This window comes from Malaclemys terrapin, chromosome 2 (assembly GCF_027887155.1).
Source record: "Malaclemys terrapin pileata isolate rMalTer1 chromosome 2, rMalTer1.hap1, whole genome shotgun sequence".
In the NCBI taxonomy this organism is placed as follows: Eukaryota; Metazoa; Chordata; order Testudines; family Emydidae; genus Malaclemys; species Malaclemys terrapin.
Window position 1 is genome coordinate 121,928,844 of NC_071506.1, and position 14,124 is coordinate 121,942,967.

The 14,124-nt window shown below is 38.7% G+C and overlaps 1 protein-coding gene across 5 annotated transcripts in view; it reads left to right on the forward strand.

The window, feature by feature from the left end:
- PIGN (phosphatidylinositol glycan anchor biosynthesis class N) overlaps nucleotides 1-14,124 on the forward strand; it is a 152,897-nt gene that overhangs the window by 109,629 nt on the left and 29,144 nt on the right. For 3 of the 5 annotated variants that reach the window (XR_008444007.1, XM_054020085.1, XM_054020087.1), the window contains 4 exons: nucleotides 4,306-4,414; nucleotides 7,382-7,484; nucleotides 9,196-9,298; nucleotides 11,447-11,533. Coding sequence is in view for 3 of the 5 variants with exons in the window: in XM_054020085.1 (XP_053876060.1) it covers nucleotides 4,306-4,414; nucleotides 7,382-7,484; nucleotides 9,196-9,298; nucleotides 11,447-11,533 (402 nt within the window). In the remaining 2 variants the exon portion in view is untranslated. Of the gene's footprint in view, nucleotides 1-4,305; nucleotides 4,415-7,381; nucleotides 7,485-9,195; nucleotides 9,299-10,382; nucleotides 10,450-11,273; nucleotides 11,420-11,446; nucleotides 11,534-14,124 lie in introns of those variants that run through there. The other 2 variants (XR_008444008.1, XM_054020086.1) reach the window with 2 other exon arrangements.

Consider the following 14,124-nt stretch of genomic DNA (forward strand, 5'->3'; position numbering starts at 1 on the left):
TGTCCCATGAAGTGCACTCGATGGTAACTGCATGGCCGAAAAAGCCAGACCTCCTTTCCTCTGGGCACCAACATTTCTCTATGGAACCCAGTGAATAAGACATAGGTTGGGTTTTTGTTAATTTTTCTAGAAGGATCTTTGACTTGGGGGGCAAGGGGGCTCAGTTTGCCACAGCTACCTATTTCTCTGAGATTTCTTTATCAGCTACTAATTGGTTCATTGAGGTACCTGTATTAGCTGAGAAAAAATTCTGTGTTCTTTGACCATCAACAGCTTTAATCATGTGCTAAAGATTCTCTTAGCCTCTCTGCTAGCATCTTCAAGAGCTGATCAGTTAAACAGTGGGGTCAGAATTTCTCTTCTCAACAGAGAATGGTGGTTCTCCCTCTTCAGGCCTCTTGCTTTTTGGAGCATGTTCCTGCTTCTGTTCAGATGGATCTGTCAGAGACGACAGCTTCTCCTCTCCTGATCCTGTTTTCCTATTCTGGGTGCCCTAAATCCTGTCACTCATCCTTTGCCTCTTTCTCTTAGCCTCTAGCAAAACTGCTAATTATGTGCACCCCCTTTTGAGTCTTTTGGCTTCAACTGACTTAAAGTTTCTTGTGGTGATTACTTCTGCCTGTCGTTTGGTTAAGAGAGCTGCTCTTTCATGCCAGGAACCCTATAATGCTCTCCACAAGGGCATGGCAGATCTTTTTATTTGCTTGAGCTTACTGCTGCAGGTTGTTTTGGAATTTCATCTGAATGAGGATATCTTCTCTCCCAGTGTGTGTCTTAACCCAGATGTTCTGCACTTGTGAAAATCAGGCCATAAAAGTTCCCTATTATGAAGCATGTAATTTTTGGTTATGACACACACTGAGGGGGGAAGACATCCTCATTCAGATGAAATTCCACACTGAAAGAAAGACACACACTAGGAGGGAAGACATCCTCATTCAGATGTCAGAAATGAAAGATTGGGCATAATTTATACTTCTGTAGGACCTTCAAAGTTTTCCTACATAGGAACCAATCATTAGAATACATCATAGAACTAACTTGCCCAAGTGGTTCAGGACTAGCATCTAGAAAGTTGAGGTAACATCTCTGGAGAGGATCAAGACTTATATTACATCTGGTTCGTTGCCCTTTCTTTGTCCAAAGAAAACCCAGCCTTGGTGGACAAGTTTGGGAACTTCATGGTTCTTGTATACTTTCATTAATCGTTACTGTTTGGATGTTCTGGTGGATGGAGAGTGCCCAGACTGAAGAAAGCTTAGGGGATCAACCTTCTTTATTAAGGAAGGGGACAGGAGATTAAAATATCTTCCTACTCTTTTCCTGTTCCAGTACATCCCATCTTCTTAGTCCACTGTTTACTGCAGATGCTGCCACTGTGACCACTTCCCTTCCCCTGTTTAGGTTGACACTTTGATATAGGACCCTGCAGTCGGGTTTTGTCTTGTGGCACATTTCTTTCCTTATCATTTAGCTTTTTGAGGTGCTGTGAGCCTAGGCACTCGTAGCCTTCCATGCCTGCAAACAGCATGGGTTTTTGAGGGATAAGAAATCCGCTGGTGAACTGCTGGACCTTTTGTCAGCTAGGATCTTTGGAATGGTGGGGTGGCAGACAGGCCTTGGTGGCCCACTTCTCTACTTCAGCAGGAAAGATCCATGTGGAGGCTTGGTGCCACCTATGTCAATAGGTCACTGGAGGGAGCTACTATCAGCATTTTCTGCAATCTGGCAGCAGGAGTCTTGGGGTAGGTAAAAACAGTGACAGCGAGAATTTTATCTCCAGCAACATCCTTGCCATCAACCCACTCCTTCCTGTCTAGCTGCAGGATAATTCTCAGAGATAGATCCTTTGTTCCACTCCTGAGCCCTATTCTCGTATTGACTTCAGTTTTAGACCTGATTCTCCAGCTTGACACAATTCACTGTTTATTTGAGCTATAAAGTACTAATTACTCCCCTGTAGTCTATAAAGATAAAAATTGCAAACAAAGGTTTGCTGTTGATGGTGTTAGACCAGAAATTGCATTTTTAGTTGCACTTTGTTCAATATAGAGAGTAGGGAATTGTTTCTTTTATTTAATACGGTTTTGTGTTTAAAAAAATCAATAATCATAAGACTTCAGGAATGGGGAAAAATGTGGGATACTTATCATTTGCCAACTATACTGTGTTTATTGAATCTCTTAAAATTCTCTCACTGGAGTGCACGTTAGTTTAAATTAATCACAGAGGTGTCACAGCAGATTTGCATACAGAGGCCAGTGTAGTACAGGAAGCTGTTTTGTCCATTTGTTACTAACATGGGGCTCCTAAGAGACCTGAGTTTCATGTGGATGTGAAGGTATCATGTTCCCTGTGAAACGGGTAAATTATTAATCTCATTATTAAGGCCACAATAGAAGTCATTGTCAATGCTGGCATTAGAATACAGGAGTTCTTGGCTACCAGTTTTAGGCTTACTCCATGCTCTCTTTTGCACCATTCTCTTTCCTTGTGGCTGTAGATCATGTTGGTTGCTTAGCAGATGAACCGCCTCAGTTGCTGACTGGGAGGGGGCACCAATAGTAGAAGCTAAGGTACCACCTTCTTTACCCCTGAATTGGTCTGCTGTTCTCTCAAAAGCTGAGACCTATGGTTGTGTTTTTTACAGACGCCAAAGGCCAGTTCTGAGCAGCTGTAGGGCTGGGATCATGAATAACCTGTGAGCGTTAGGAAAAATCAAGGACAAGCTTTTCAACTCTGGCTCTGGGTTTACATTTTCAAAGTTGTCTTCACAAGCACTAGAAACTTTTTTTTAATGAAAGCTGCAACGAGCCTGAAAAATTTTATGTCTCCAGAATTAGGTATTCCCAGAAGCTTTGATGCCACTTTGATGCCATTTTGGCAGATTTACTCACTTGCCCCGGTCACCACAGAGGTGTGAAGTGTACTCTATGGGGAGTATCCCTTAGTGGGTGTGATTTGATTTCACCAGTGAGTAGGGCATAGCTGAAAGGCAGCCAGATCCCTAGGGCACCAAATTATTTTCCAAGCTGAAAAAGAAGAATATTAAAGGGAAGGGGGGATATCAAGCTGCTCTAAATCCTGCAAATGTTTTCCAACATATGGATGCTTGACTGAGCTGATCCTCTGAGCTTTTTGAGGTCTACCACTTATTACTAACCAGTATAGATGTATGCAGAAATATCTCTTGTATACTCTTATGGCCTGATTTTTTAAAATGATGAAAGTAAATAGGTCCTTCAGATGTTCTGCACTTGTGAAAATCAGGTCATAAAAGTTCCCTATTATGAAGCATGTAATTTTTGCAATTACCACTAGATGTCACTGTGTATGGCATGTGAATGGCAGATATTCAACGAATACATACAATAGCGAACAATAAGCAATACTATGGCCTAATAATTAGCATCGCTCTTTCACTTGTCTTAATATCATTTAAATCTCATATTGCTTGTAAAATGCCTAGCTCTGTGTTGCTGAACCTGATTTTGCCTTTTAGCACTACCACAATATTTCTACTATATAATAATAATTGAAATTCTAGATGGAATGATTTCTTTGATTCGTTGTTGTCTCACTCCAAAGTAACACAGCCATCTTTAGTTAGGTCATAGAGGAGTTTTCTTGTGTTATTTTATAGCTATCTGACAGCAAATCAAAGGACACCAATCTTTAAAGAATAGCCAGTTCAAGAAATTTACCTCTTGTAACCTAGTAGTTCCTTCTCCCTTTGCATTTCCCACCCTGATTTTTGCTGGTGGTGCTGGGGGGAGAGTAGATTTAAAAATGAATCCCACCTTCAGCACTCCAGGACTCCTCCACCCACTTTTATATTTTTTTATATAAACCCAAGTACAACTAAATGTCAACAGGGAAAAATGCTGCTTTGGTAGACTTTGAACGCAAGAGATAAGTAGAACCATTTTTCTTGTAATTAGAATGAAAGTCCAAGATTTATAGGGCAGAGGTAACGACAAACGTTAGGGATTCATTAGAATTGAGTGTAAAACAATGTTCTAAATACTCTTGCTTGATGATCCACTGTAAGACTTCTCTGATCTATAAAGATAAGAACACAAAAGGTACCTCTAGTATTATAAATCTTTATTTTAATATTTGATATTTAAATCTGTCTTGCTCTCATACATTCCCTCCTCCCTTCTCTTATAATGATTCAGTTTGATCTGGGCGAGGCAGTTATGAAAGCGTGAAACAACAGTTTACATATTCTTCATTTAGTTTAGAAGAACCCACCAGATTAACTGTCTGTTTTTATTAGTCTGATTTTTTTTTTCCTTTTAGATGCTGAGCATAGCACTTTCAACATATGTTGTGAACAGTACCCACAGCAGTCTTCATCATAAGCAGGGACTGCCTGTAATTAATCAAATCATTAGTTGGACAACACTAGGTAAGAAGACCTTCTATCCAGATCCAGTTTACAGATAATTATCAGGAAAAGGAGAAGAGATTCTTCCCCCCTCTCCCCCCCAATCTTTGTACTAACACTTTCTTTTTTCATGTAATTTTGCACAGTTTTCTAAATTTTGTTTTATAACTAATTTTGACCACACCATACTTTAAATTTATGTAGCTTCGTTCATCCTGCAAAAGTAATCCTTGCTCAAAATCTAGGCCTGTTTTTATTTTTAAAATTGGTCAGTTTTCCCTAGGAAATATGAAACAATAAAATGTTCTACAAAAATGGCTCAAGTTTAAGTTCATAATGAAATGTGAAAACCTTGAGTTACAAGTAATTTTTATTTTATGAAAGTTTTGCACAGCTCTAGTATGCCTTTTTAAAAAAAATTAATTACACCATTTTTTTGTTTTTGTTTTCTTGTAGCCAGGGAAAAGCAATCTAAGACAGTCTACATGCAAAACAGTTAACAAAGCAAAGTGATACAATGTTGTTTCAGGAAAATTATTTGCATCAGCTGTGGTTTCAATTTTTACTGAAACATAACAGCAAAGAAAATTGGGTGCATCCGTGAGCGTGTGGTAGAACTGTTCAAAACTGCCTCAGAAAATATATGTGGTCTGATAGTAGTATATGTTAAACATCTGTTAAAGGCTTAATATCATTATTAAAGGAGCAAACAACATAGAACTCTGTGGATTTTCATATGATCCTAACATTAAGAATTTATGATTACCGTAAGCAGTTGTACTTATTGATACTGTGACATATAGTAACATGAAACCATCAGTCTTTCTGTTATAAAAGTAATCTCCATAGTAATCTCTCCCAATGGATTTTAAGCATTTGTAGACGTTGTGGTAGAGGCAGACTCCAAAATTATCTTTATCCATGACTATAGTAATTTAGGAATGTAGGGATTTGTTTCAGAAGTAAATAATCCCATTTAAGGCTTGATAGCAATTTTCTGCTAAAACTCAAAAAACAAAAATGTAACCTTTGTTTATTACTAGAATATTGACCTTTGTTATCTGGTTACTTGGTGTTTTATATGCTGTATGCATTTTTATATTGGTGGAATTGCTATATCTTAAAGAGACACTTTCAATTTTAACAATCATGCTTCTGTCTGAGCATTATGTACCTAATAGTCTACAGTAATACCTAAGATTACTACAACTGAACATTATTAGGGAAAACATGCTTTTCTCATTCTTTTCAGTTTTCTTTTGAGCATTTTACAGTACTATCATCCTTTCTCCTGTTTTATCTTGTATTATAAATTAGGCCCCAATTCTGTAGTGAGTTTTGTGTGGGCAAATCACTACCAGTGAAGAAAACCATTGAAGTCATTGGGGTCCACCTGCAGTGATCTCAGTGCAGGACTGGAGTCTTAGCTAGTTTTCCCTTTTGTGTGTGAATTTTACCCACAGCAGCAAGTGAGAGAACAATATTTTTAAATTGGAAGTCAGTTGGGTAAAGGAGGGTAGATGATTAGAATTACGAGGAAAGACATGCTAGAAATTGCTTCTGCTCATGTTCCTAGAGGATGATGTTTGTGGAGTGGGTGGCTATATGACAAAAATAAAGCTAATTGTACAAAAATTCTTCCATATCCTGTACTACAGATGTGTTGAATATTTCAGCAGCACCATAATATTGTGAATAATCCACATCCCTGAGCAGCATAGTTAAACAGACCTAAGTCCCTCTGTAGACAACACTAAGTTGATTGAAGAATAACATATGCCAATGGGAGGTGCCGTCCTGTCAGCATAGATAGTGTAGACAAGCCTTGAGATTCAAACTGTTCCTATTTGTTTTGTTTTTTCCTTGGCTGGACAATGGCTAGGCGCTTGAATCCAGTTGCTTCTGGTTGGGGAGGTAGGCAGTGAAGGACTACCTCCCTAACCAGAAGAGACTGGATTCAAGCGCCTAGCCATTGTCCAGCCAACATGTTGCTGAAGTTGCACCACAATTACAATTACAATTTTCTCTATATACACATATATTCATAACCATAACCTGCATACGGATCTCATAATGATGGTTAAATTCACACATTACAAGCTTTTCATAAAAGACCCTACTTGGTATAGTTTTATAGTACAGTAATACAGTATTCAGTCAGCTGGTGTAACTGCTTATTCTGGGGTTTCAATTTTACAGTTCTGCCCTTGGGTGTGTCTAGACTTTCATTGTCATACCATCAATGATAATACTTGATTTGATGCTTCAGAGATGTGATAAAAACCATAGTCTGCCAAGCAATCATTCAGTGCCATCCATGGTAGGGAAAGGAATCTCTCCTAACATTGTAAAACCATAAATGGGAGTAATCACATGAGATGGGCAAAATGAGGGCAGGTGCCATGCTTACTTCCTTATTGCCAGTCCTGACCTGCAGTGCCCCTGCTCTTCCTCCCTGTTAAGAGTCTGCCTTACGTGTAGAATCCCACAAGTTATGATGTAAAACTGAAAGTGGACTTGATACTCGGTTGAAGAAAGTCACTTGTTTCACTAGTGAAATAATTTTGATATTAACCCAGGTCCCAAAAGGGAGAGGCTTGTTCATTGCAATTTCCCATGTGCCACCAGTAGCTTCTTTAAATATTCCTATTTTTGCTCATTCAAGACTGAAAATTGATAAATTGATATTATTTCACACTTAAAATGTTTTCAGTAGCATTTTCAAAATTTGACAATATTCTTCAACAATTCATATGATAGAGAATACAGAGTTATTTTAGTAAATGTTAAGAAAAACTAAATAATTTAAGTGATAAATTACTTAAATTATTTAGCAAAAGTAACTCCAGAAAATGGACCAGGGCAAATATGATCTGGCTTGAACCTCCGTGCATAATATTTGCAAAGGTTTGACATTTTGTCTTTGTAGTGTAAATAGATAATACATCTCTTATTCTTGTGTTAATGACATATGGTTCTCTGTTACAGCCTCATCCTTGTTTGTGCCATTATTGAGTCCCACGTTTTTCTTCCAGCGACTGCTTAGCATACTTCTCTCTTTGATGTCACCCTACCTGCTCCTCAGCACAGGGTACTTCCTTTTTTATTACAGCTTGGTGCATATTATCCTAATAAAATATTTAAGTGTTGAATGTGAAAAAGTTACTAAATCTGTGAATGTTCTTATAAAGATGGAAAGTTTGCTCCCTAGTAAAATCCACAGTTTACCTTTTGAATGAACTACATAAAATGCTGATAATTCTCTTAAATTACATGCACTTTATTTCTCCAAACTCCTCAGACAGTGGGTTGTAAAATGTGTATATATATAGAAATTTGGACCGAAATAACTAAATTGGTTTTAATTTACATCTTTTGTTATTTTGGTGCAAGTTTGTGTATAGACAGCCCTAAATCCTACAACTACAAAACAAAGGAGCAAAAACCAATGTTTGTGTAATGTCACGCTTCCTTATAAAAGAGCGGTGGTTAAACCTTCTCTTGTGTAGAGAAAGTCGTGGCACATCCTCTAAACAATTCAGGATTGAAATGTCCTGCTGGGCTCCACAGACTTAGTTCTTTCCTCAGTGGGCCAAGATGATGTCAGTCAGTGTCCCTCCTATATCTTTCTCTTTGTCATCTCAGACCCAGGTTTATGGAAGTGCTGAATCCAGTCTTTCTGTCATCGCTAAAGCTGGTGCATCCTCAAGCAGAAAAAGGAATTTTCCTCTCTGAGTCGCTTGACATTCATGTGTAGCCATGGCTTAAATGGAGCATGGTGGGAACAGATGATCTTGAAGGGGGGGGGGGACGGGGGGGGGGGAGAATCTCTTCCAAGGGGGAGTTTCCAGTGAAGTCAGATTTTTTCAAAGGATTGATAGACCCTATTAAGAAAATAGCCTGCATTATATCTAAAAGATGATTCTCCAGAACCTCAGGATGATGACAACCCTGTACTGGCCAGTCATAAGGGTCCCACATTTTTTCTGTCTCACTATCCTGTTCAGGGCATATTTAATGGGGAATGGATTGGCAAAAAAACCATAATCTTTTAGGCCAGTCTACTTGGGGAAATTGACTGGAGCTGCAATTGCCGAATAGCTCCCCGTGTGGACACTGTTATTCAGAAATACAAGTGATTAGATGGGGAGTTATTTCAGTATAGCAGCTTACCTCTAGACAAGCCCTTAGGAATAATTTTGGCAAATTTAGAATGAAGTATAAGTTAGAAATAGTTCTTGTACCCCTAGATGGAATCCCAACAATTCAGGGTGCTCAAAAACTCACTTGCACCCATAAAGGATCAGACTGACTAGATAGTGAAGGTAGCTTTTAAGACAGTTTGAGCATTCTAGAGCCTTAGTGAACTAGCAAAAATACCATCCAAACCTTTTTTAAAAAAAAGAGAGATGTTTTTCTATTTGTTATTTCAATTTCTTTCCAAAGAAAGTCCACACCAAAAGTGCCCATCTGAAGCCCTTGGTTCTCTTTTAAATGTATACCCTTGACATATATTTAAAAACATAACATAGGAGGTACAAAACATAAACTGTCCAAAGCAAACTAACATCTTCCTCCCATCTTACTGCATGTTAACTGACCTCCAGCCAGTTGACTCCAGCATCTTTAAATTCCCGCCGCACATTCCCTTCAGCCAAAATTAAAGTGTTTTATAGATCTCTGACATGATATAGTTCAGATTAACAGGGAGTCAATCTCAAAGTACATGCATTATTTGTATAATTGAATAGGTTATGCTTATTATGATTATATGTATATATTATGTTAATCATTTTATTCAGATATGAAGCTCTCTTTCCCCTGGTATTGTCTGGGTTGATGTTTTCTTGGATATATATGGAAAAAGAAGCACTACAGCACTATGACGATTCACTTAAACCAAAGGTAGCATTTCAAGACAGTTATTCTTGATTCATCATCAAAAAACTGCTCCACTAGAAAAGTATGAAGTGATTGCCCAGTGATGGCTGTAGTTCAGTTTCATCATGGTTTTTCTTCTAGGCACACTAGATTTTTTTAAAAATATTTTTAGCAGTTTTTGTTGAAGAGTTTGTAGCAAAGCTCACATACATATTCTTTGAGTATGGAAAGCCTATATCAGGTGTCCATCTCATAAGAAAATGTAAAAGAGACATGTAAATATTTTATTTGATATATTCCATATTAGAGCTATTTCTAAGACCACAGGAAATCAATATGATTGAAGCAGTATATTCTATAGGTTAGAGATGGGATCGTTGAGTTTAATGCTAATTCAAAATAAGGAGTGAAAGTCCTTCCTAGGATAAGTATAATGTCACTGTCTGTTTTTCAGATGGGAAATTCTAAATAAATAAATAAAATGACTAGCACAGGAGTATTGGTGACGGAGGCTGAGAAGAAATAGTCATTTGATTTCTGAAATTACCCAAAGGAAATATTTGTAGAGTCATTTAATTTCTGCCTGCCTGTCTTTCTTATCAGTGTGTTTTTTTTATTTCTGATCAGGCAGACAGGGTGCTGCTAACTGAATTTACGCTAGCAAATTTTTGGATTTGCCCTCAGAAGGGGTTTACACTATGTATCAACAGTCTAAGCTGCTGTTGTGCCCTTGAGTTGGTTAGAACCAAAATGCCTATTACAGAGATCTCCAGCCATTCTGAGCTGGGCAGGAGGTATAATACCATGCCCTCCCTATTTCCCAGAAATCCATCGTCATTGATGATCATTATAGAGAATCAATGGCTTGGCTGCTTTGGAATTTGCCAGAGTGATGTAGAGGGGAAGCTACAGTTCTGAGCCTTCACTGCTTTTGTAGTTTATATGTAGTCAACTCAGTGGCATATTGATACCATGTTGAGCTACAAACTGGGATAGCAGATTTCAGAGATTAATAATGCCTTAGTCAGGGAGAAAAGTCAGGGGGTAAAATTGAGGCAGAAGCATTCAGAAGCGCTGATCTGGCAATTACTGTGTTTTTTACCTGCAGGGATGCAATTTTAAAACTTCAGATACAACATTTATTGATACAAGGCAGAGCATTAGAAATGCAAATGGTGAATATTGTCATTTGTTTACATAACTTAACAAGGTGAGGCTTATATGTATCACATGGGCCTGTTTCCTTAAATCTTAAATAGTAGAAATCCAAGCACAGTGTGAAAGATGCATGGTTTGAGTTCTGCTTATGAGACCATATGAATCGACTATGAATGAAAAGAATATATGTAAGCTTGAGACAGTGATTCAGTAGCGTTATCATTTTTCCTTTACATTTTGTGACCTTTGTCTTGCTTTCAGTGAGAAGAAATCTTTCACTTTATTTTTCTAGTCTTCTTAAAACAAACAAAAACAACAACAGCAGTACAACACAACACCTCTAGAGCCCCACTTTCAATGTCTGCCAAAAAGTCCTGCATTTACGAATCCAGTCAGGTCTCTGCTGATGTGAGACTATTTTTAAGCAATATGTGGCCTGTATTTCAGATCCACCACATGGGATTTTTCTTTTTCCATTGAAAAGAAGTTCATTGCCCTCTTAAACTCTGAAGACAATTTCTCCCCAGGTCAAGAGGTGTCATGTTGAGAGCAGAGTACAGAAGCTGAAGAATCTTTCAGTATCCTCATTCACACTATACCTGACCTTGGGGATAATTGCAGTCTTTATAGTAGGAGATCTTTATCTACCTGTTTTTGTGGGCAGTGAAAATGTATTAAAAACAAACGAACAAACAAACACACACTTAGGACAGGGGAAAAGAAAAGGGAGCAAAATAGTAAACCAAAGGTAGGGGAGTTATTTCTTACCGAAGACAGCATCAGACACTCTGCTGGGTTCATTTAATCAATGATCACTACTTATACCGTATCTTTCTGGCAGATTCATTAAAGTATAAGAAAACTATAGGAAAAGTTTACAGGCTTCATCACAAATGGATCTGTCTGTTGATGGGGAAGTGAGTTAATTTCTCATTGAATCAACTAAAATATATTCTTAGTATCAAAGTGAACCACCTGACATCATGTATTGATTTCTTCTTGCTATCTTCACAGCTTGCTGTTCTCAACTTCTCCTATACTACTGATATAACTCAGTTTCGGCAACTCCACCTGGATGACATCCGCAGGTCTTTTTTCTTTGTATCCTTTTGCCTTGTTTGGAAAGCAGTGATTATGACATAGTAATTTAGATTCCAGTGAAAAGATTGGCCAGTGGCACAATGATCAATTTCAGAATGTACTGTATTTAGCACACTTGCTTGGGTTACTGCTGAATTCATATACAAACAGCCTCTTTTAAAGATTTTTAGAAGATCTTTTCTTTTAAAAGAAGGATTTCTTTTAAAGGCTTTTGTTCAAAATACCAGGCTAATCTCTCAACCTGCGGATGTTCAGGCTGGTTCAATCTGTACCCACCTGAAACTCCTTTTTTTGTCCCTTAAGAAAGGTTTATGCTAAAATTATTCCTGTTTTTATAATATTATATTATATTACACAAATTGACTCTGGTGGATGAGATGATAACCAAACATAGGGCCGGATCCTTCAGACACTAAACATTCCTAAAACTAAATTGTTTCTAATAATCTCCTTTCTCTTTTTTTTTTAATTGTGAAGGCTGGGTAGCTGTGAGAGAATATGATAGTCACTGGGCTGGGCGTAGGTGTGGGAGATTTAGCATCCACTGTAGTGAGTTTGTCAATTACAAGAAAGATTAGAGGGTTTTCTAGGAAGAATTAGCGTGGGGGAAATGGGTTTATCGTAGTGGGTGGGGCTGAGGGAGGAAGAAAGAAAGAGTTAGGACCCCACCATACTTTTTATAACATTAGAAGGATCTTGGCAAGTTTGGCAGCCTGATTCCTGAGCTTTGGCTTGTGCTCTACGGAGTACACAGCACTTTCATTTGTAGGCACCAGTCTGAGGAGGGTGAACCAAACTCCCAGATTATACAAAGTTTAAATTCATAGAATGGAGTGCCCCAAAACAAATGTTTCCCATTGTACACACCACCAATCCCTGTGGAGCCATCCCTGCTGCAGCTGTTGAAACTGCACCTTACTACCAAATTCTCAGCCCCTACCTTCCAGCTTGACCTGCCCAAATGTAGTGTCACTTCCCATCTCTGAGAGGGGACATGGACTGCTGGAAGTGAGGCAAGTCTGGACAGGCCACTGAGAGGGAGCCCTGGTGCAGGAGCTGGTGGTTAGGAGGAGCAGTGTTGGCAGCCCCACTGCCCAGTGTGCCCACTCAGATTTGGCCCTGTAGCTCCTCTGTTGTGACAAAGGGGCCGTGGGGCCAAAACTGAGTGTTGTGGCCTCCATGCACGGGGGGCTCACAACACTACTCTGGTTTGGCACCGCAGCTCCCCTGTCACACTGGAGGACTGGCAGGACCAAACCTGAGTAGCAGTGGGGCGGCCAGTGCTGCTGCTCCTCTCCACTGCCAGTGGTATGCCCTATGCATAACTTGTGTACAGCTGTGAGTGCCATTGTTGTAGAACACCAGGGGCACAGAAGAAAGTCCAGGAGGTCTGATGCTGTTCTTGTGGAGGAAAATCAGAGCTAAGGAAAGAATGAGCAAATGGTTTTCTGGGTTCGGAGAGCATCCTGAACCTGAATATGATTTAGGTGGGTACCTTAAAAGCAACTTTATTTACTGTACAGTAAGGTTATCTTTTTCATTTACAGCTTTGCTATTTCTTAACAAAACGTTTAAAATTTAGCAAAATTAATGGGGTATTTAGCCCTGGCCTCGTGCCATATTTGAAAATTTAAAAATAAGTTTTTCTTTGTTTAAGCAAAAAAATATTGAACAGTTTTTAAAGCTCAAATGTAGTATTTCCTTTGGCACACTAAACAAACTGAATATATTTTGTTCAGTTTCAATAAAATGTTCACCTTTTTATTGAGACCAAGTACAATGAATTTCAGTTCAAAAGGGTTGTTTTTTTTGTTTTTTTTTTTTTTACTTTAGAATATTATTAATGACTATATTATGGTGAAGAAAGAAACGACTTCTCAACTTGAACTGTAATATTGCTACCATGAAACTATTTTAAATTAAAAGAACATATCAAGATTCCCAATTAGGGCTTGAGAGTTGGCCTGTATTGAGGAGCCTCAGGCCTTTGTTAGCCTGATCTTCCAGAAGGAGATTCAGATTGCATATGCTTAGCATCTTGATTAGGCGGCAACCCAGCCCATTGGGCTTTTTCCTGTTTTATTAGAGAACTGGAGCTGTTGTAAATCTGAACTGGAAGAATTTTGCAATATTGTTAGACTGTTAGATTACTAAACCTGAAATAATGTGATTCTTTTGGGAGTTATATGCTATGAATTTCTTTATTTGTGCTCACGTATTCCTTCCAAAAATTTGCTTGTAAATTCTTGAAGACCCTATTGAATAGTTAATATTGAAATTTTTATACTGAGATATTTAAATACTCCATGACAGGGTCAGGAGAGGCCATGCCAGCCCCTGCCTTCTCCCCTAGGGAACCCTGGAGGCAGGAGTCCCTTTTCATTACCTTCCCACTTCACAGTGCGGGGAGGGTTGCTGGAACTGTGGCCAGATTAAAGAGGTATGAGAGACGATATTGGCCCTTGGCCTCACCACTAAGGGGAGGTAGGAGCCTTCCATCCTTGCCCTCCCATGGGGTTGTGTAGCAGCTAGGTTTTACCTGTATGAAAAGAATATGCCTTAGACCCTTTTAGTTACACAGATTCCATCAG